Source organism: Aquarana catesbeiana, linkage group LG03 (assembly GCF_042186555.1).
Source record: "Aquarana catesbeiana isolate 2022-GZ linkage group LG03, ASM4218655v1, whole genome shotgun sequence".
Taxonomy (NCBI): Eukaryota; Metazoa; Chordata; class Amphibia; order Anura; family Ranidae; genus Aquarana; species Aquarana catesbeiana.
This window is the reverse complement of record NC_133326.1, coordinates 149,086,085-149,110,383: the sequence shown is the minus strand read 5'-3', so window position 1 is coordinate 149,110,383 and position 24,299 is coordinate 149,086,085. Positions and strand designations below refer to the sequence as shown.

The window sequence follows — 24,299 nt, the reverse complement described above, 5'->3', positions numbered from 1 at the left end:
TAAGTATTTGCCTGCTGTTTTTCAGATATCTTAAAAGCAGGCAGAAATAAAGTTAGTTTTTGGTGTTAGATCTACTTTAAATAGAAATCAGTGTTCCTAATACAAAGAAACCGTATTATTGACTGAATATTCTAAGTTATTGCACAGCATTCCTTTTTGTTCCATGCCTTTAATTAGGTCCATGAGTAGAGGTTAGAAGACTTACTGCATTATTTAGTCAGGTCTAACTTAGCTCAGAACAGGACAGAATTAGTTACTTGCTGTGCTACATTTCCAGTGTATTTCAAGTTCCAAATATGATATTATTTTGTGTCATGCCTACAATATTCTCCCTTATGTGCCATTCTGGAGCATCCTTTTGACATTTTACAAAGGAGCTTTAAATAGCCTGTGTGTGTCTGTTGGGTTGAAATGTTCACTTTCTTCAGGGCAGATATGGCTTCATGGCTTTGCAATGACTGAACTAAACAACACAGCAGCAGATAATGGCAGCCCTCCGGCAAGACTGGTGTGCGCTTTCCTTGTCATTAGGCGAACATGAGTTTCTCTTGTTCCCATGTAGGCCAGCAATTGTATTAGGTATAATTTATTTTTAAAGGCTTTCACTCTAAAGCCAATATTTTCCAAATTTATCTACCAGGCGAGTATTATGCCCTTAAAACAAAAAAACAGGCAGGGGAGAAAAACACATTTATTAAATTATTCCCCTAGATATTATTCTCATCATTTATGCTTTGGGTTTAGCATGTTGTCTTTAGAGTAGCAGCCAGAGAATCTTTCGAAAAGTAAACACCAGTTCTCAGGCTCTACCAAGTCTCAAATTCACCAATGTCAGGCTCTTCTGGTACACGTCCTGTATGATTCATAATATCTATAGCATCAAATTCTTCACAGATTTACAGAGTGAGCTTTATGCAATATTTGGGGTATGTTCAACACTAAGGTACTAAAGAAAGTCTAGAAGCAGAGACAGCATTGTTCCCTTGTGGATGTGACAGTCTTGTCTCTGGGTTGGAGAGTGTATGGCTCACACTGTGTATTCCTTCACAATGTCAAGTTTACTGAGATTTAAAACCTAACTCCAGGTTTACCTTCACTTTAAATAGGTTGTTTCGACCAAGCTCACCCAAACAAACTACTTCCCCTACTAATTGCTGTGACTGCTGTCAACGTTGTATAAACTGTAAGTAGCATCAGCTACAGTGGGGAAAATAATTATTTGATCCCCTGCAGATTTTGTAAGTTTGCCCACCTACAAAAACATTAAGGGTCTATCATATTTATCATAGGTGTATTTTAAATAATAGATACAAAATACCAACCAAAAATACAGAAAAAAATACGATACAAATGTTATAAACTGAGTCGCAGTTCAGTGAGTTAAATAAGTATTTGATCCCCTACCAACCAACAATAATTCTGGCTCCCACAGACTGGCTACAGTATGTGCTCATGTGGTACACAGATTAGTCCTGTCAATTTAAGAAGGTGCTCCTAATGATAACTCGAGGTTTAAAAGACACCTGTCCACAGAATCTCTTTCTTCCATTTAAACCTCACTATCATGGGCAGGGGACAACTTTTGGAGCGATTATTTGCAGATGGAAGAAATACAAAATAACCATCAATCCCCATTCGGTCTGGAGCTCCATGCAAGATTTCGCCTCATGGGGTAAGGATGATCATGAGAAAAGTAAGGATGATCATGAGAAAAGTGAGGGATCAACCCAGAACTACACGAGAGGAGCTTGTGAATGATATCAAGGCATTTGGGACCACAGTCACCAAAAAAAACATTGGTAACAAAATACTACGCCATGGATTGAAATCCTGCAGCACCTGCAAGGTTCCCCTTCTGAAGCAGGCACATGTACAGGCTAGTGTGAATTTTGCCAATGAACATATAAATGATTCAGAGAAGGATTGGGAGAAAGTGTTGTGATCAGATGAGACCAAAATTTTTGGCATTAACTCGACTCGCCGTGTTTGGAGGAAGAAAAATGCTGATGATGACCCTAAGAACACCATCCCTGCAGTCAAGCACAGGTGTGGAAACATTATGCCTTGGGGTTGTTTCTCAGCTTAAATTACAGGCTTACTTTGCCACTTTGAGGGGCCAATAAATGGGGCCATGCATTGTAAAATCTTGGATGAGAACCTTCTTCCCTTAGCCAGAACACTGAAGATGGGTTATTGATGGGTCTTCCAACATTACAATGACGCAAAATATACTGCCAAGGCAACAAAGATTGGCTCAAGAAGAAGCACATTAAGGTCATGGAGAGGGCTAGCCAGTCTCCAGACCTTAATCCTAAAGAACATTTATGGAGGGAGCTGAAACTTTGAATTGCCAAACGACAGCCAAGAAACCTTAAGGATTTAGAGAAGATCTGTAAAGAAGAGTGGACCAAAATCAGTCCTGAGATGTGTGCAAACCTAGTCACCAACTACAAGAAACATCTTACATTTGTGCTTGTCAATAAGGGTTTCTCCACAAGTGCTAAGTCATGTTTTGCTTGGGAATCAAATGCTTATTTTACTCACTGAACTGCAACTCAATTAAAAAAAATTGTATCATGTTTTTTCTGGATTTTTGGTTGATATTCTTTCTCTATTATTTAAAATACACCTATGATAAAAATGATAGACCCTTCATTTTATTGTAGGTGGGCTAACTTACAAAATCTGCAGGGGATCAAATAATTATTTTCTCCACAGTATATACAGTATGCGACACTAAGGGGGTTATTTACGAAAGGCAAATCCACTTTGCACTGTAAGTGCACTTGAAAGTGCAGTCGCTCTAAATCTAATGCCCCGTACGCACGGTCGGATTTTCCGACGGAAAATGTGCGATCGGAGCTTGTTGTCGGAAATTCCGACCATGTGTGGGCTCCATCGGACTTTTTCCATCGGATTTTCCAACACACAAAGTTTGAGAGCAGGCTATAAAATTTTCCGACAACAAAATCTGATCGCGTCAATTCCGACCGTGTGTGGACAATTCCGACGCACAAAGTGCCACGCATGCTCAGAAGAAATTCCGAGACGGAACAGCTTGGTCTGGTAAAATTTGCGTTCGGAATGGATATAGCACTTTCGTCAGGCTGCAATGTTTAAAATTGTTTAATGCAGCGCACTCTCTTCTTCTTTATAATGCTAGAAGAATGAAGTCGTTTTGCTGCTCATATTCACACAGACTTCTCACAAACTTCTTTCTTTATTATTTATCGTGATTCCCTCAATATATTTTGATTTGTCACATCTGACCAAAAATCTATATTTTTTTTTTTTGGTTTGTATTTTTTTCAAGCCTGATTTTTTTTTTTTTTGGTTTTGTATTTTTTTCAAGGCTGATGTTTTTAAAAAAATTTTTTTTTTTTACTCCAGAATATTTTTGTGTGTCAAGTTACCACAACATCATTATTATCTTGTATTATTTAATCTCAAGGAGATTGTTTGGTGTTGGTGTCTCTTGTTAATTTCACATTGTATTTTTGAAATGTACCTGCCTCCTCACAAACAAACTGTCCTTTTTGAAGGAAAACCCACATAGGCAAGTAGAATTGAAACAAAAATTCCTTTATTAAGGGCTCAGAACCAAACAAAGAGAGAGGCAACGCTGGATAAACATCATAAATTTGCGAAGCCTTTGACCCCCAGGGCACACATCAATTATTTTACAGCAAAATTGGTGGCCTGAGGAGTCCATATCTAAGGGAGTACAGTCTGGTCCAGAAGTCCAAGAGATCATGAAAGCAGCAGATGACATGTATGTTCCCAGGCTGTGGTACTACAAGAGGCTGCATATTTTGCCAGACCAGACTGAACCCAGGTCATCACTCTCTGGTCTTCCTTCCATGCTTCCTTCCCAGCTGTGGCTCTGGTGTTGGAGGTGTGGCAGAAGGAGGAGTAGGACCTGGAGGAGGAGGACCTGGAGGAGGAAGAGGAGGAGGACCATGGGTGAGGTGACAAATGTGGGTTGCACATGTGAGTTGGCCCCTCAACCCCTTATTTAGAGCTTCCAAAATTACAAACTCACATAGGAGTCATTGGCTCTCCTCCATCTGCATCATTTTGCATGCAGTTATGCCAGCAAAGTCCTCCTCCACACTGTGGGGTGTTCTGAGGGCCTCAGTAGCCTTACAAAATAGGCCTATTGCTGCCTCCTCCAGGTTACTCCTCTTCCTGCCACTTTGTCTTTGAAGGTGGAGGGGAGGGACCTGGATATCAGGCAGCCTGCTTGGCCCGGCCACCTCCTGGCTGAGACTTCCCTGTGCATGAAAAAGGGACATGGTTTTAGTTTTTGCTTCATCAATCACAATCATAAATTAGTATTCCAAACTAACATCTATTTACCATCATTGATTGGACAACCAGAAATATTTTGAAGAATGCAATACCTGGCTCAAGCTGGGCTCCTCCACATTTTGCTGCCTGGAAGGCCTAGGCTGGGCGTCAGAAGCCTCAGCTGGGGGGGAAGGAAGCGTGGAAGGAAGAGTGGAGAGTGCTGGCCTGGGTTCAGTCTGACCTGCCAGAAAATGCAGCCTGTCATAGTACCACAGCCTGGGGACATAAATGTCATCTGCAGCTCCTGATCTCTGGAAATCCTGGACCTTCTTGCGCTCCCTTAGATAAGTGCTCCTCAGGCCACCAATTAGGATCTTCAAATAGGTGATGTCTGCCGTGGGAATCACCGGCTTCACAAATTCCAGCAATTTATCCAGAGCTGCCTTCCTCTTTGTTTGGTTCTTATGTTCAGGGTGGTTTATTTGCCATAGACAAGGCAGCTCCCTGAACATATCTATGAAGATTGGCATAAAGTCATGATCCTTCAAGATATCCATTTTAACTGCAAGACACAACACAAGACTGCAAGACACAACACAAGACAAACCCTAATGTCAGCCTAAAGTCTTCTAAACTTGTGCAAATACAGGCCTCAATCTAGAAGCAGTATAGGCCCAATGTTAAATCTTACCTTCGCTATCACGATCGGCGCCTCCGTTACTCCTTCCTCCGCTGACAGATCGTACGTACTACGCACGCGTGTTACGCTTTATAGACACTACGCATGCGTGAAACTCCGCCCGTCCCTGACGTTCTTGATAGTCTATTCCCTGCCCCTTCTCATTCGTCGCAGTGGGGGAAGAGCACATGGCGGAGACAGAGCAGGTGTCTGATAATTACACCAACGAGGAGGAGGAGGAGGAAAACCCGGAGCCAGAAACGTCCTGATCCCGGAAGAGACGATTTAAGGCCTCAAATATGTCCTTTGGGGAGATGTTGGAGATGGTCGACATCCTGAAGAAGGCTGACTATGACGGGAAGTATGGACCTTACCCCAACCCCAATGTCAGAATGGCCAAGATCATGGCGAAAGTGGTCAAGAGTCTGCACCGGAATTTCGGGGTACGGCGATCCAAGGATCAGCTCAGGAAGTGGTGGTCGGACCTGAAATTAAGGGAGCACGATCAGTATAGAAGGATCAGGAGAGTGCAAAAAAGTAAGTAGTTGTGCTGTGTTCCTATTCTTTATGTTTATTATGTTCGTGCTGCTCAATGTGGTTTTTTTAACTGTTGTACAGTTTAAAATGGCAACTTTCATGTTCATGGGCACATTATTCGTTCGTATGAAACATTGTTCGTTCGGACTAGAAAACAGCATTGTTTTGGCCATATGCATTTGAATATATATTTTATGGCCTACTTCTCTTAAAAAATTTGGTTGTGTAGATGGGTTTGTAACTAGAATGAAATGCAAACTAGATTCTGTGTAAGGAGAGGACACTCAGCAGCAGTTTTAACATCTGGACGCTGGAGCACTAGTGTGGGACACAAGAACACCCTTTTTATTAGGGGGTCCCACACAGGTGCTCCAGTGTATACTATAGGGGTGTCTCCATCTGTGAAGCTTGTACAAAACAGGTAAGTATTCAAGCTTGACAAAGGACAAAATATTTCTTCATCTTGGAACTCTGCCATAACAGACAATTGTACCCCACTTCCAAGCAATGTTTCATATTTCTATTTCTGCCATGAAATATCTGTGTGCTAAGTATACCTATTTTTTTAACATAGGGGAGAAAAGACTCGGAGGACACCCCTCATCTGAGGAGACAACAGACCCCCACCTCTGGAAGAAGGGGAAATCCCACAAAGCCAACATGAGAAGGAGGAGGAAGGAGACGTGGTGGAAATAGTCACCACATCAGGTGAGTGTCTGCGACCACAGGCTCAGGTAAGAGATGGACGCCGGCATATTTATAATACATGGTGTGTTTTTGTTTCTATCTTTTTAGGTGAGCGTGATGTTGTGGATCCAGATCATTTCACCTCTGAAAGTGCACAGATCCTGATCGGGGAGATCATGGGGTGTAATAGGGACTTGGAAAAACATCCAGAAAAACATCAATGATGTTCAAAAAAATGAAGAACATCATTGATGTTTTAGGGAGAGTTTAAAACCCCTTCAAATCCCTTCACTTTTTTGTGGTTTTTGTGATCTACAAATTTCTAACATTTTTTGACATATTCGCGAAAAGCCAAATTTTGAAGATGCACACAGTGTGTCAACATATGCTATCTGCCATCATGGGAGATCACTGGACGCGTTTTGGAGGTGCAACCCCTTCCTCAATAATAAAGTAGATGGGAGGAAGGGGTTGCACCCCCAAAACACATCCCTTGATCCCCCGTGATGGCAGCTAGCACATGTTGACATTGGGCAATTTGTGTGCATCTTCAAAATTTGGCTTTTCCAGGGGTGACTTCACCCCATCTGAACGCAATATCAAACACAGTTTGTAAATACTCATGTCTGATATTGCCTTCAATTTCTTTAAAAGTTGAACTTTGTAAGTTCAAGAATTGTGTCTTTCTTGTTGGTTTTAAATATGCCTGTTTTATCTTAAATGGACATTTCTACTTTTTCTAATGTGACCCAAAAAATTGTTATACAACAAACCGGTTGGTTTGTTTTAAAAACCTTTTACAAATGCACATGTGATTGTGCTGGTATTAAAAAATTGATAATCAAGAATGTGTGGATTATTGTTTCAACACTCCAAAACTTTTGTTGTGCTCTAATTGGTGTTTGCTGTGACAGTGGGGGTTAGTTCCTAAGGGAAAATACACTTTGCACTACAAGTGCAGTTTCAACTGCACTTGTAGTGCAAAGTGTCTTTGCCTTTAGTAAATAACACCCAACAGTGCTTTTTAATGTTACACAATCACGCCATTTTCAGGACTCACCACATTTCTGTCAGGGTCAGTTAAAAGAAACACAAGAAGTAAATGTCACCAAAGATTTTATTAGTTACAATGATTTTTTTTATTTGAAAAATGTTTCAGACATTGTCTGGCATATTGATTGCCCCCTACCCGCAAAGTATTCAATGTATCTAAGACGGACCTCACGGTCACTCACGGGGGGCAGGCCAGGATGGCCACTTTCAAGCGCCGTCAGGGTTGGTTCTTTAGGAATTCCAGCCTCAGGCCCAACTGAGCCAGCTGGCAGAATTTTGCCGTAAAAAGTTGTGTAGAACACAGCACGCTGGGATGATATGATTCAGTTTGTACTCCGCCATGTGTATGGGTGTAAGAAATAGGCGGAACTGGCTGGCCATGATTCCAAATGTGTTCTCCACTACTCTTCTGGCTCTGGCCAGCTGGCAATTAAAAACCCTCTGGTCCGGGGTGAGGGTCCTCATCGGGAATGGTTGCATAAGATGGTCCCCCAGTGCAAACGCTTCATCAGCAAAGAAGACGAATGGGAGTCCTTCCACATTGTCTTCTGGAGGTGGCAAGTCCAAGCTGCCATTCTGGAGACACCTGTAGAACTCCGTCTGGGCGATGACTCCACCATCGGACATCCGGCCATTCTTCCCCACGTCCACATACAGGAACTCGTAGCCTACACCACTGCCAACATCACAATACTATTGAACCCCTTATAATTATAATAGTATGACCCCGAGTTGGGTGGTGGGACGATGTGGGCGTGTTTCCCATCAATTGCCCCTCCGCAGTTAGGAAAGTCCCACAGCTGGGCAAAGTGGGTGGCCACAGTCTGCCATACCTGTGGGTTGGAAGGAAACTGTGGAGTCAAACAAGAAAAAAAAATAATCATTTTGCACATAAACAGGGAAAGCAGATTAGACACAAACATGTTTGACCAACATCAGTATAACATTTATTTGAGGGAGTTTTTAAAGACCAAATTATAAGGTCCACCTATCAGATTCCCCCTCCCTCCCGGGCCATTTCTAACATTATAGGGGGGGCTCTTGGACAGGTAACCCTCTCCACTTCATTGAGAGATGAATGCCTAAATAATGGGTATTACTTTGGCCAGCCCCTCCTTAGTTACACTATTGACAGCCCACTGGACAGGTAAGAAGTGTCATAATACAAAGATATAAATACACATTGTACACATTTGAGCACATTTGGAAATTCTGCTATTACCTATCAAGATAATAATAGGATACAAAAACTTTAAACAGTACCATTTGAAAGTATTCAGGCAGGCCCTTGCACTACATGCTTTGGGGAATTCATCCATAAATCTGACCACAAAAGAGATGGGTATAGTGTGTATGGGTTTGGCAAAGTCAGCAGATAGACGATTGAGGATAGATAGAGAATTGGTATCAGCTGACTTAGCAGTTGGGGGAGGGAGGGTTCCAAATGATTCGGGGACCCCAAAAAAAAGCCTCTGGCACTCTGCCTGAATTTAAAGCACACATCACATTTGTAAACATTTTAGGGGGTATTTAGGGTAAAGCACTACTATGGAGCTGATAAAATACATTGTTAAGTGACTACATAAGGTGAATATAGGGCCAGGAGAGCATGCTGGGGAGGTAAGTGAAGGCAAATATGTATTAAGGACAAAAAAATAATTACATAAAAATCCAGCATGCATGAGGACAAAGGGGATAGTCACAGCATATTACAATCATGGTAATTAGGGAATGAGGAAAGAAATACAATATATTATCAAACATTAAATACAATAAAATTGACATTAAAGGATAAAAATCTTACCTTAATATACTCCTTCTGCAGGACCTGGATGATGGCAGAACAGGTCTCTGGGATAATGATCCCCAGAGCCTGGGGGGAGATGCCTGTCGAAAACTTGAGGTCCTGCAGGCTTCTCCCCGTCGCCAAGTACTGCAGGGTGGCGACTAGCCTCTGCTCCGGAGTGATGGCTTGCCTCATGCAGGTATCCTGCCTGCTGATTAGGGATGAGCTTCGCGATCGAGTCGAACTCATGTTCGACTCGAACATTGGCTGTTCGCAAGTTCGCCGAACAGAGAACAATTTGGGGTGTTCGCGGCAAATTCGAATGCCGCGGAACACCCTTTAAAAGTCTATGGGAGAAATCAAAAGTGCTAATTTTAAAGGCTAATATGCAAGTTATTGTCATAAAACATGGATCAATGCAAAAAAAAGTTTTAAAAATGGCCGTTTTTTCAGGAGCAGTGATTTTAATAATGCTTAAAGTCAAACAATAAAAGTGTAATATCCCTTTAAATTTCGTACCTGGGGGGTGTCTATAGTATGCCTGTAAAGGGGCGCATGTTTCCTGTGTTTAGAACAGTCTGACAGCAAAATGACATTTTGAAGGATAAAACTCATTTAAAACTACCCGCGGCTATTGCATTGCCGACAATACACATAGAAGTTCATTGATAAAAATGGCATGGGAATTCCCCAAAGGGGAACCCCGAACCAAAATTAAAAAAAAAAAATGACGTGGGAGTCCCCCTAAATTCCATACCAGACCCTTCAGGTCTGGTATGGATTTTAAGGGGAACCCCACGCCAAAAAAAAAAAAAAAAACGGCGTGGGGTCCCCCCAAAAATCCATACCAGACCCTTATCCGAGCACGCAACCTGGCAGGCCGCAGGAAAAGAGGGGGGGACGAGAGTGCGGCCCCCCCCTCCTGAACCGTACCAGGCCACATGCCCTCAACATTGGGAGGGTGCTTTGGGGTAGCCCCCCAAAACACCTTGTCCTCATGTTGATGAGGACAAGGGCCTCATCCCCACAACCCTGGCCGGTGGTTGTGGGGGGTCTGCGGATGGGGGGCTTATTGGAATCTGGAAGCCCCCTTTAACAAGGGGACCCCCAGATCCCGGCCCCCCCTGTGTGAAATGGTAAGGGGGTACAAAAGTACCCCTACCATTTCACTAAAAAACTGTCAAAAATGTTAAAAATGACAAGGACAGTTTTTGACAATTCCTTTATTTAAATACTTCTTCTTTCTTCTATCTTCCTTCATCTTCTGGTTCTTCTGGTTCTTCTGGCTCTTCTGGTTCTTCCTCCGGCGTTCTCGTCCAGCATTTCCTCCGCGGCGTCTTCTATCTTCTTCTCCTCGGGCCACTCCGCACCCATGGCATGGGGGGAGGCTCCTGCTCTTCTCTTCTTCTTCATCTTCTTCTCTTCTTCTCTTCTTCTTTTCTTCTCTTCTTCATTTTCTTCTCCGGGCCGCTCCGCACCCATGCTGGCATGGAGGGAGGCTCCCGCTGTGTGACGGCGCTCCTCGTCTGACAGTTCTTAAATAACGGGGGGCGGGGCCACCCGGTGACCCCGCCCCCCTCTGACGCACGGTGACTTGACGGGACTTCCCTGTGACGTCACGGGGAATGCCACAGGGGAGTCCCGTCATGTCCCGTGCGTCAGAGGGGGGCGGGGTCACCGGGTGGCCCCGCCCTCCGTTATTTAAGAACTGTCAGACGAGAAGCGCTGTCACACAGCGGGAGCCTCCCTCCATGCCAGCATGGGTGCGGAGCGGCCCGGAGAAGAAAATGAAGAAGAGAAGAAGAGAAGAAGAGAAGAAAAGAAGAAGAGAAGAAGATGAAGAAGATGAAGAGAAGAGCGGGAGCCTCCCCCCCATGCCATGGGTGCGGAGCGGCCCAAGGAGAAGAAGATAGAAGACGCCGCGGAGGAGATGCTGGACGAGAACGCCGGAGGAAGAACCAGAAGAGCCAGAAGAACCAGAAGATGAAGGAAGATAGAAGAAAGAAGAAGTATTTAAATAAAGGAATTGTCAAAAACTGTCTCTTGTCATTTTTAACATTTTTGACAGTTTTTTAGTGAAATGGTAGGGGTACTTTTGTACCCCCTTACCATTTCACACAGGGGGGGCGGGATCTGGGGGTCCCCTTGTTAAAGGGGGCTTCCAGATTCCGATAAGCCCCCCGCCCGCAGACCCCCACAACCACCGGCCAGGGTTGTGGGGATGAGGCCCTTGTCCTCATCAACATGGGGACAAGGTGTTTTGGGGGGCTACCCCAAAGCACCCTCCCAATGTTGAGGGCATGTGGCCTGGTACGGTTCAGGAGGGGGGGGGCCGCACTCTCGTCCCCCCCTCTTTTCCTGCGGCCTGCCAGGTTGCGTGCTCGGCTAAGGGGCTGGTATGGATTTTTGGGGGGACCCCACGTCGTTTTTTTTTTTTTTTTTGGCGTGGGGTTCCCCTTAAAATCCATACCAGACCTGAAGGGTCTGGTATGGAATTTAGGGGGAACCCCACGTCATTTTTTTTTTTAATTTTGGCCGGGGTTCCCCTTAATATCCATACCAGACCTGAAGGGCCTGGTATGGAATTTAGGGGGACTCCCACGTCATTTTTTTTTTTTAATTTTGGTTCGGGGTTCCCCTTTGGGGAATTCCCATGCCGTTTTTATCAATGAACTTCTATGTGTATTGTCGGCAATGCAATAGCCGCGGGTAGTTTTAAATGAGTTTTATCCTTCAAAATGTCATTTTGCTGTCAGACTGTTCTAAACACAGGAAACATGCACCCCTTTACAGGCATACTATAGACACCCCCCAGGTACGAAATTTAAAGGGATATTACACTTTTATTGTTTGACTTTAAGCATTATTAAAATCACTGCTCCTGAAAAAACGGCCGTTTTTAAAACTTTTTTTTGCATTGACCCATGTCCCCTGGGGCAGGACCCAGGTCCCCAAACACTTTTTATGACAATAACTTGCATATTAGCCTTTAAAATTAGCACTTTTGATTATTCATGTTCGTGTCCCATAGACTTTAACGGTGTTCGCGTGTTCGAACAAACTTTTTTCCTGTTCGCATGTTCTGGTGCGAACCGAACAGGGGGGTGTTCGGCTCATCCCTACTGCTGATATAGGGGGTCAGCAAAGCCAACAAACAGTGAAATACGGGGTCCGTCATCCTGAGAAAGTTCCTGAAATCGTCAGAATTATTCTCATGGATCTCACGGAGCAAAGGCATGTGACAGAACTGGTCACGCTGAAGCAACCAATTCTTGGTCCATGAAATTCCAACAACTTTGTGCGACCGTGTGTATGCAAAACAAGTTTGAGCCAACATCCGTCGGAAAAAATCCATGGATTTTGTTGTGGGAATGTCCAATCAATGTCCAATCGTATGTACTGGGCATAAGGGGTAGATCTGAAATGAGTGGAAGCTCTGCTGATTTTATCATCCGATCATGTGCAAGCTTAAATGCTGTTTTTTATTTTCCTTGCATGTTGCATGTCCCCCTTGGATCTACAGCGACTTTACTTCCAAGTACACTTTCAGTGCACTGTCAAGTGCACTTGCAGTGCAAAGTGGATTTTCCTTTAGTAAACAACCCCCTAAGTTCTGGCAGTGGGACAGAGGCTCCCTGCATGCTGCCAGAACAAAATTGAGTCCGGCTGAGTGGTGAGCAGCCATTTATAGGGAACCTTGTAATATTATCAAAGAATATGACTTCCTCTGATTGGCTGAGGTGGAGGTTCTGACAACATGTGTTCACTTCTCTATCTCAGTGTGTAGCGCTAATATTCTATCAAGTGAGTAGTTTATCAATGAAGATGAGGAAATTGTGAATTACCACTAGGTGAAAGTGCTAACTGAAGGGCTAACTGAAGTGTAAAAATATATATACAACCATAAACACATAAAAATAACAAAGTGCATTCAATTGTCACAAAGAAAATATGTCAAGTCCAAGATTGTAAGGAATAATCCAAAAAAAGATTCAGACAGGAACATCCAACCCAGGTGTAAAATTCCAAATGGAGACAATGTGATTGAAGGCACCACCACCGATAAGAGAGGAGGATGTCAATGACTTGAAGGGGCATATACCACTCAAGTCTTCAAAGGCTTAATGGTCAGCAAACTCGATGGGTACAGCTGATCCTGGATCCAGTCAATGGCTTAACTTGGACATTCACAGACATCAAATAGGTTAGAGATTAAATATCATATTCCTTGGTGAGGGCAGAGGCTTGATATCCACAGGCCATGCTAAACAGATGGAGAAAAAATCACATAGCGTGATACTGTTTAAAAATATTATTTATTGTAGTAAAATGATAAACTCACATGGTAAAAGGTCATCAAAAGCTTCTCATGAGTACAGGTACATGAGCGGTGTATAAGTGGGTCCAGCTGACGCGTTTCAACTAATAAGTCGTCATCTGGGGTGACGGCTTGTCAAAAATTTACATGGAGAAATGAAGTGATCCTTGTACCACAAAGTTACAAGTGTAAAAGATGTGAATTGGCAATTACTAGTCATTCACTGCAGGATAAATGATTTATAAATTAAAGGTGTATTGAAAGGTTGCAGCTTCTCTGCTCCCCAATCACTGCAAGTATTCTATAGTTCTGCGTGTGTAGAATACTTGCTACCCCTCCATGTGCTGTGGTTTCTCCCAATGGCCGTTGGGAAGCAGTAATGCAATGACTTTTTAATACACAAGCCATCAGAAAGATAACTATACGAACACTTCTTTTACAGGTCAACTATTTTGTTAACGTGACCTTGTGGTGATAGGGTCACTTTATGTGTAGAGTTAATATCTCAGACACTATAAATTCTTATTAACTTTGGTGACAAAGGGCATCTCTTGCTTATGGGATATACAGTACATCAGTGATGTGTAGGGATGAGCTTCGAGTTCGAGTTGAACTATTGTTCAACTTGAACATCGACTGTTCGCCAGTTCGCCGAACAGCGAACAATTTGGGGTGTTCATGGCAAATTCGAAAGCCTCGGAACACCTTTTAAAAGTCTATGGGAGAAATCAAAAGTGCTAATTTTAAAGGCTTATATGCATGGTATTGTCATAAAAAGTGTTTGGGACCTGGGTCCTGCACCATGGGACATGGATCAATGTAAAAAAAGGTTTTAAAAATGGCCGTTTTTTCGGGAGCAGTGATGTTAATAATGCTTAAAGTGAAACATACGTAACGTAACGGGTGACCCCGCCCCCCTCTGACGTCACAGGGAATGTTACAGGGAAGTCCCTGTCAAGTCCCCGTGCGTCAGAGGGGGGCGGGGTCACCGGGTGGCGCTGTGTGACGAGGAGCCTCCCATTATGGTGGATTTGGAGCGGCCCGAGAAGAAGAAGGGAAGAAGACACCGCGGAGGAAGATGCCAGACGAGAACACCGGAGGAAGAACCAGAAGAACTAGAAGAACCAAAGAAGAAGAAGATGGAGGAAGAAACCAAAGGAAAATAGAAGATAGAAGAAAGAAGAAGCATTTAAATAAAGGAATTGTCAAAAACTGTCTCTTGTCATTTTTAACATTTTTGACACTTTTTTTGTGAAATGGTAGGGGTACCCTTACCATTATACACAGGGGGGAGGGCCGTGATCTGGGGGTTCCCTTGTTAAAGGGAGTTTCCAGATTCTGATAAGCCCCCCGCCTGCAGACCCCCACAACCACCGGGCAAGGGTTGTGGGGATAAAGCCCTTGTCCCCATCAACATGGGGACAGGGTGTTTTGGGGGGCTACCCCAAAGCACCCTCCCAATGTTGAGGGCATGTGGCCTGGTACGGTTCAGGAGGGGGGGCGCTCTCTCGTCCTCCCCTCTTTTCCTGCGGCCTGCCAGCTTGCGTGCTCGGATAATGGTCTGTTATGGAATTTTGGGGGACCCCACACCTTTTTTTTTATTTTGGCGCGGGGTTCCCCTTAAAATCCATACCAGACCTGAAGGGCCTGGTATAGATTTTGAGGGGGACCCCATGCCATTTTTTAAAAATTTTGGCCGGGGTTCCCCTTAATATCCATACCAGACCTGAAGGGCCTGGTATGGAATTTAGGGGGACCCCCCACGTCATTTTTTTTTTTTTAATTTTGGTTCGGGGTTCCCCTGTGGGGAATTCCCATGCCATTTTTATCAATGAACTTTTATGTGTATTGTCGGACCGGCAATTCATTAATAGCCACGAGTTGTTTTAAATTACTTTTTTTCCTTTGAAATGTCATTTTGCTGTTAGACTATTCTAAACACGGGAAACATGCGCCCCTTTAAAGGCATACTATAGACACCCCCCACGTACGAAATTTAAAGGAATATTACACTTTTATTGTTTCACTTTAAGCATTATTAAAATCACTGCTCCCGAAAAAACGTCCGTTTTTAAAACTTTTTTTTGCATTGATCCATGTCCTCTGGGGCAGGACCCAGGTCCCCAAACACTTTTTATGACAATAACTTGCATATAAGCCTTTAAAATTAGCACTTTTGATTATTCATGTTCGTGTCCCATAGACTTTAACGGTGTTCGCGTGTTCGAACAAATTTTTTGCCTGTTCGCATATTCTGGTGCGAACCAAACAGGGGGGTGTTCGGCTCATACCTAGTGGTGTGCCCTTTGTGAATAAGCAATATTGGAATATGAAGTTAAATAAAGTAAAATCTATTGTAGAGAATTTCACAAATCTGATTTGTTTTATTGAGTATTTAGTATGATCTGTGTCATTTTCAAAATAAATATTTGCTTTATTGTTTGCTCGTGTAAATTGTGCAATTTAGCCCAAAATATCAGTCTTCATACCATGTGCAAGAAAGTTGGCACATCTGGCCAAAAGAGACATGCATATTAATCATCACTCTTATAAAACATAAAAACTTTAATGTAAAATGAATTACTTCTCCAGAACCTCTCAATTCTAAATAGTCTTGTCTTTTCTCTTAAGTATAACTATGAAGGGATGGAGATTGACAGCCTCCCGGTGGAACTGACTGTGGTATGGAACGGGGATTTCAGCATTGACAATCCAGCTCTGAACAAAGGTAAAGTGGAACTTCGGCTTGGGCTACAAAACAGTTTCCATGGCAACATCATTTATCTATTGCTAGGGCTCAAAGGCCTAACCTTTTCAGTACTCATTTTGTATAACGCTCATTGAAATTGAATCACTTCATAGTCACACATTTCCATATAATTTATTTTCTGTGACTTCATAGTTACAGAGTTAAATAGGCTGAAAAAAGACACATATGTCTGGCTTTCACAAACTCTAGCAGTTTTCTTCCAGAAGAAGACTAAATAAATCCCCGGGCAATTGTATTTTGCCTCAATGGTGCTAAAAATCCTTCCACACCCTACAAAGCAATTCAATTTTTTTATTTTATCCTTTAGTATCTATTTTTGCAAAAACAGCATTTAGTGATCTGCTTTTAAATTATTATGCAGATTTTTCCATTATATCTTCATATGCTTGGGCATTCCAAAATGTAATCACTGTAAAAAAATCCATAAATTTACTGTAAAATTGTCTTTTCTCTATACACTCCTTGGTATAACAGGTGTATTCATTGCATCTTTATTTTAACCCTGTAAATATTTATACATAATGATTTCATCACATACATAATAAATGTCATCTCTAATATATTTTTTTCCATACTAAACTTTTTAACCCTTTCTAAGGTCTCAGTCACACGTGTGTTAATTATGAAAAATGAAGCAATACTCATTAACCTGCCTATATCATTTAAACTGTGTTATGTTTGCATTACTGAAGCATTGAAAAAGTATCAAGAATAGTTAAGTGCTAGTTCACACCATATGCAGTCCAGTGCATTTTTTTTCTGCATGAAAAATGCATGCACAGTGCTTTCCATGTATTCCAATGACCCTAGTTCACACTGATGCAGTCAGTTCTAGTCAGTTTCTGCTGCAGAAAAAAAGTAGAACATGCTGCATTTTTTCTGCAAAGAACTGTACTGGAACACAGCAAAAATGCATAAGAACTGCGTGTGGTGTGAACTGTCTGCAAAAACTCATCCAGAACGTATCCGGGGTGCATTTTTGTGGTGTGAACTGGCCCTAAATGCCCATGAAAGTGGTGTGTTTCTAGTGGGAAGTGCTTAAAGTCCATACTAAAACTAAAATCCCTGCATCTATAGACAACAACATTCTAACACTAACCTATCTTTTCCTGTAAAGAAAAAATCAGTATACATACCTTTTCTGCAGGCGATTTGACCTGATCCCATGCTGAGCTGTCATCTGCAGCTTCGCAGAGGACACGTCTGACAATAGAAGCCCCATAGTAACTCTATGGGTGATGTCACTCCCCATTCATTTCACAGCCGTTGTCAGCCATGTCCTCTGCAGAGCCTCTGCCGCTGACGATCGGGTCGGATAGCCTGCAGAAAAGGTATGTATACTGATTTTTTCTTTACAGGAAAAGATAGGTTAGTGTTAGAATGTTGTTGTCTATAGATGCAGGGATTTTAGTTTTAGCATGGACTTTAAGCACTTCCCACTAGAAAAACAACACTTTCATGGGCATTTAGGGCCAGTTGACACCACAATAAAGCACTCTGGATACGTTCTGGATGAGTTTTTGCTGACAGTTCACACCACATGCAGTTCCGGTGCATTTTTTGCTTTACAGGGCTAGATAGGTTAGTGTTAGAATGTTGGTGTATATAGATGTAGGGACTTTAGTCTTAGCATGGACTTCAACTTTAGGCTCGATTCACACCTATGCATGTTGCTTTTGAGCGTTTTTGGAGGTTTTTTTTTCATGCTTGCCACGTTTTTGAGCAGCGTTTTTGTGGCGTTTTTGATGCGTTTTTGCCGCGTTTTTGCCGCGATTTGCTTTTTTTTTTTTTTTTTTTTACAGTTTTTTTTACAGTCTAAAAAAAAAATTTAAAAAAAATTAAAAAAAAAAAAAAAAAAGAAAAACGGCAAAAACGCATCAAAAACGCTGCAAAAACGCTGCAAAAACGGTGCACTTGCGTTTTTGATGCTTGTCCATTGAATTCTATTACATGCAAAACGCTGCATTTTGCATGAAAAAAAGTCCCTGACCCTTTGAAAAAATGCAGAGAAACAAAAAGGCATTGATGTGAACATGTTCCATAGGAACCCATGTTAAAAAATTCCCGTGTATTTCTGCAAAATGCAAAATGCATCAAAAAACGCGCTAGTGTGAATGGAGCCTAAAAGGGAAAGTGATGTAGAGGAAATGATCTGCATTAAAGCAAAACTCCACTCAAAAGGGAAAGCTACACTTATCTGCTTCCGCCCCCCCTGCCACTTTTGGCACCTTAGTAGGAAGGGGGGGTGGGTACCTGGTTTTGACAGGTACCCGCTTCCACTTCCAGATGACATTGCCATGGCAAACTCATCCGGAAGTTCCACCCCCTCCCCCTTCCCCTACCGCCGGACAATTCACAATAGCCCAGTGCAGTAGGGAACCAGTGCAGTGCATGTGCAGTAGGGAACTGGCTGTGAAGCCGCAAGGCTTCACTGCCGGTTTCCCTTACCCGAGATAGCGGCAGCAGCACCCAAGAGCCAATTGAAAAATCGACTCGGGTGAAGAAACCGCTGGTTTCATGGACAGGTAAGTGTCCTAATTTTAAAAGTCAGTAGCTACAGTATTTAGTACTGTTTACAGTATTAGTTTTTTTTTCTGAAGGAGCCTGGAGGTCCTCTTTAGGAGTGTTTAGGTTATTTTGTGATAGCAGCCCTTTTTGTGAACACTCTGCAAGATGAATTCATATACTTTGATCTCTTTGACATTTGACTTGGTCCAGCTCAAACTGATCATGGAAAGAGTGGCCCAGTAGAAAAGAGGAAGCGCCTATATTAGTATTGCTGGCACCTACACTTTTTTTGTCACAAAAAGCTTTGCTCTGCTGGCAATAATAATCTAAGCCTCAACTCCATCCTGGCACAGCAAATGGTGTTACCACACAGCTGATCAGTACAAACAGGAAGGGTCTGGAGCTGCTCTGTTCAAGGTCTCTATTTTTTCCCAGTGCATTCTGAGATACAGGAGTCTCCACTGTCTCTTCCCCAGCGCCCAGCTAACACTTTATAAATGATTCACTAACATGCTGTATAGGTGCAGTTATGGCACATTACCTTTCATATTAATGGAGGTGGCAGATAAACATTGATACCTCATAAAAGCTGCTTAATTTTTAAAACAACACAATGCTACTTCTCGTGTGATACCCATTGTAATATTCTTGGCAGGCATTGAAAAGCAGTTCCGAGGCTTTAAAAATGCTGCTTAAATGCTGCTTATACACAGGGTATTGATGCACGTGTGAGTGAGCCCTAAAAGTGAAACTCTCCATCCCTTTTATTATTTTGTTGTTTGCCTTTGAACCTTTGCCAAATCTCTTATGTCATTTTTACAACTTGGTGCCCAAAGCAATACTCCATATTGCAGATGCAACCTTATAAATGATTTGTGACTTATTTATTCTCCTTTAATAAATCCATTCATCATCAGAATTCTCAGTTTCATATTAAAGAAAGGAAAATGACTGTGTATAATTCTGCTGAATGTAGAATATTTTAGAGTGTGTGATACCTTTTAAGCTCAAAGTATTTTTATGTAACAGCACAGAGTAGAGGTTCACTTGAGATTACTGAGATAACAGTTTTAATTATTTTGTGCAATGTATTTACTGTGATAAAATATTCAATGCACAGTGCACAGTATGCAAAGAGCGCATTCTGTTCCTATACAAGCTTACTATACTTTTGATGTGTCATTTACAGTTCACCTGTACAAATGTGGTGCCAAGAGACCAAGCTGTGGCCTGTGCTTGAAGGCTGATCCCGATTTTGAATGTGGTTGGTGTGCTGGAGAAGGGAAATGTACACTGAAGCAGCATTGCTTACCTACAGAAAACCCTTGGCTTGAGCTATCAGGAACCCATGCTAAGTGTGCAAATCCAAGAATAACACAAGTGAGTATAAAGAACCAGTTTGACACAAAGTTCAGCACATAATGGTTATCTAAATACAGGCAATGTATTGATAAAAAAATAGTTGAATAGGTCTATAGTTTAATCTAAAGTATCACATATCTAGAACCCATGATCAATATCCAGCTGAATATTAGACCTCATGTTGTTGTTACAAGGCCATGAATGGTTTTGGTCTGCACATGACAAAATGCACACCATCAATATCCATCAAAGACACTGAGAAATGTTATTGGTCTGTGTTTTCTATTATGCACATTTAACATCCTTGCTAAATATTTTGCCCCAAGGGGTTTTTCAAACTCCAGCAGAACTTTTCATCAGACTAAAGAATAGGCTGTTCACTTTTTGAGGGTATTTTCACATGCAGCTGAGTTTTCCCCAGAGATTAGTAAATGTGGTAAAAATTCACTTTGCAATGAATACCCAATCATGTGCAAGGAAAAAAAAAAAAAAATATATATATATATATATATATATATATATATATATTTTTTTTTTTTTTTTTTGCTTGCACATGATTGGATGATGGAATTCAGCAGAGCTTCAACTCATTTACTAAGTTAAGGGAAAATGTCCTTGCAAAATGCAAATTCCCTTGTAAAATGAACAGCCTATTTGCATTTATTAAATAAACCCTATGTTGGCATAATCTCAGCCCTCCACTCTGCAGTCATGGGCATGATAGTTAAAGTGATACTAAACGCACACTCTTTAATTTACATTATGCCATCTGTTTTTGTACAAAAATGATGACACTGTAATTATTTTATTAATTAAAAATTTAAGTACTGTTTTTCCTAATCGATATAGCGCTGTAACTTGACCCATATCTTTTCCAGCCTGTCTGCATTTGTGTGTCCTTTTTTCACACAAATAGAGCTTTCTTTTGGTGGTATTTAATCACTATTGGGTTTTTTATTTTTTGTGCTAAAAATAAAAAAGACCATACATTTGTGAAAAAAAATGCCTTTTTCTTTGTTTCTGTGATAAAATTTTGCAAATTAGTAATTTTTCTTCATAAATTTGGGCCAAAAATTATGCTACTGCATATCTTTGGTAAAAATAACCCAAGTTAGTGTATATTATTTGGTCTTTGTAAAAGTTATAGAGTCTACAAACTATGGTGCCAATGACTGAAAATTGATCACACCCAATCACACCTGATGTCTCATTTTTTGAAACATTAACAAGTCAGGAAAGTACAAATCCCCCCCAAATGACCACTTTTTAGAAAGTAGACATTCCAAGGTATTAAGTAAGTAGCATGGTGAGTTTTTTTAAGTTTTTTCTCACAATTCTTTGCAAAATGAAGATTTTTTTTAATTGTCATATTAACAGGTTATTTCTCTCACAGAGCATATGCATACAACAAATTACACCCCAAAATACATTCTGCTACTCCTCCTGAGTATGGTGATACCACGTGTGTGAGACTTTTACACAGCCTGGCTACATACAAAGGCCCAAAATTGAAGTAGCACCTTCAAGTGTTCTACAAGCATAAATTACATTTCTCAACCACCTATTACAATTTTGAAGGCCCTGGAGCACCAGGGCAATGAAATTGCCCACAAAATAACCCCATTTTGGAAAGCAAACACCCCAATGTATAATATATGAGGCATATTGAGTCTTTTGAGTGGTTCATTTTTTTCCAGAAGTTTTGGAAAATGTGGAAAAAAATTAAAACATTTTTTTTACACAAAGTTGTCCATTTATAACATATTTCCAACACATAGCAAAAATGACACCCCAAAATACATTCTGCTACTCCTCCTGAGTATGGCAATACCACATGTGTGAGACTTTTACACATCTTGGCCACGTACAGAGGCCCAACATCCAAGTAGCACCATCAGGCATTCTAGGAGCATAAATTACATTATTAATTTCCTGGCAACCTATCTTTTTTGAAGGCCCTTCATATTTTTAACACGTAGCATGTACATACCAAGAATTACAATCCAAAATAAATTCTATTGCAAAAAGGGTAAAAAAAAAAAAGTATTACCTGTGCTTTTAGTAGTGTCCACAGAGGGGAGCGCTGGTCCAGGCAGCAGGCAGGGATGTGCTTAGCGACAGCAATAGTAATTATCCAGGCAGCAGCCAGGAATATTGTCTATAGTCAGCAAAGTTATATTGTCAGCACAGCCAAAGCATTTGTCCATAGAAATTGTCTAGGCTGAGACAGCCAGCACAGCCATAATATTGGTCCTGGTACACTGTTACCTGCAGACACTCATTATTGTACTGCTCTCCGGCCCTTCATAAACATACTGCCTCTTGCTCCAGCTAATCATTTGCATAGTCAAGGTAGCAGGCAGAGGTTTGGTCAGTTCATGTGGCAAGCAGAGGCATGATGACAGTAAGTCAGCAACAGGTTAAGGGCTGCACAGGGGCACATGGGTAGAGGCTTCGCCCACCCAAATCTCTATGAAGCCACTGGACTTCAGACCCTAATCCGGAAATTACGAAACCCGGAGAAAACAAAAAAAATAGTTTTCTCCATCTAGGAAAACAATTCTGGAGCCAGGGTCAGTTCACGCACAAGCAGTCCAAGCGGTGGGCAGAAGCGTAGTTGATAAAACAGGCCATGGTCAGTTCACGTGGAAGCAATCCAAACTGTAGGCAGAGGCATAGTCACAAAACAGGTCAGGGTCAGTTCACGTGGAAGCAGTCCAAATGGTAGGCAGAGGCATAGTCAAAAAACAGGCCAGGGTCAGTTCATGTGGAAGGCAGTGGCATGGTTATTTGGGAAAGCATGAAAAATGGTCAGCACAGATGATGAAAATGGGGAAATGGTTAAAAAAATGTGCTACTATTTAAGGGATATATGATAAAGTTTGAAGCATTCACCAATGCAAAGACTAGTTTGGGATGGACACTGGGGACAATGGTAGCTGGTATCTCTTTGAATTCCTCTTTTGCTGCACACACAACATTTTTGTTGCCATCTTTGGCCTGTTTCAGATGGTGGAATGTTGTACGGGAAGTGGCGCTCATAAAGTTGGCTAACAGCATCAGAGCGAAGGTCTTCTGGGGGGGTATTTGTTGATAGATGAGGGATGTGACAACTTCGTCTATGAATTTTAGGAAGGGGCGGGGCTTTCCGTGGATTTGGTGTAGACTACGTAGGAATTATAAATGGTCAAATGGATGAGATAAATTGCTACCTTCTTGTACCAGAATTGGGACCTCCTTATTGACAAATAGGGCTGAATCATTTGATCATTGAAATCCACCCCCATGTAGAGATTGTAATCTTGGACACATGTTGGCTTTTCAATGGGACCTCATCTTCTTTGAACCTCAATTGTAGTGTCATCGTGGATGGTGGACATCATGTGCACATTCCTCTTATTCCTGTTATCCTTCCACCTAAAGGCGCACCTTCCTATTCTTTCTGGAGGTTTCGAAGGCCACGGTTTTTGCAATGTATAAGTGTTTGAGAAGGGGCAGGCTGGTGTAAAAGTTGTCAAGGTATATGTGATATCCTTTGTTCAGAAGTGTGTATGCCAGGTCCCATATAATTTTTCCAGTTGTGCCCATGTAGGCCCGGGCACTCAGAGGGCTGGAGCTGGGAATCTCTTCCTTCATATATGCGGAATGCATACAGATATCCCGTGACTCTCTCACAGAGCTTGTAAAATTTGACTCCGTATCTGGCCCTTTTGCTAGGAATGTATTGCTTTATTCCTAGCTGGCCTGAAAAGGGTACCAGGGACTCATCTACACATATATTCTGATCGCGGACATTGAGTTCTGCAAATCGTTGGGAAAAGAAATTTATCAGTGGGTGAATTTTATATCACTTATTGTAATTTGGATGATTGCGGGGAGGTCACTGGGTGTTGTCGCTAAAATGAAGGAATCGTATAGTCATGTTGTATCGGGGCCTGGACATTACAGGAGAATAAATGGGCATGTGGTGGATGGGGTTGGTGGACCAATAGGCATGTCCTTCATTCTTTTGTAAGCCCGATGTTTATGGTGAGGCCCATAAACAATTTGAACTCTTCCAAATTCAGATCTCTCCACTCAAACGGACGGGCATATGATGATTGGGGGTTGTTGGCAATATACTGCTGGGCGTATAAATTTGTCTGGTCCACAATGAATTGCAGCAAAGTGTTGGGCAAAAACAGATAAAAGCAATTGATCTCAGTGAAATTTTGGGTGTTGATCTGGACACCTGGCTGTGCTGTGATGTGAAAGGGGGAATAATTGGTGATCCCGAGTTGGAAGGCAGCCATGTTGGGTTGGCAAGACC

At 41.9% G+C, this 24,299-nt stretch overlaps 1 protein-coding gene across 2 annotated transcripts in view; it reads left to right on the top strand.

The window, feature by feature from the left end:
* The window catches only part of PLXNA4 (plexin A4), a 1,066,226-nt gene that overhangs the window by 830,325 nt on the left and 211,602 nt on the right, over window positions 1-24,299 (top strand). For both annotated transcript variants that reach the window (XM_073619416.1, XM_073619417.1), the window contains 2 exons: window positions 15,982-16,078; window positions 19,818-20,008. In XM_073619416.1, the coding sequence (XP_073475517.1) occupies window positions 15,982-16,078; window positions 19,818-20,008 (288 nt within the window). The remainder of the gene's footprint in view (window positions 1-15,981; window positions 16,079-19,817; window positions 20,009-24,299) is intronic.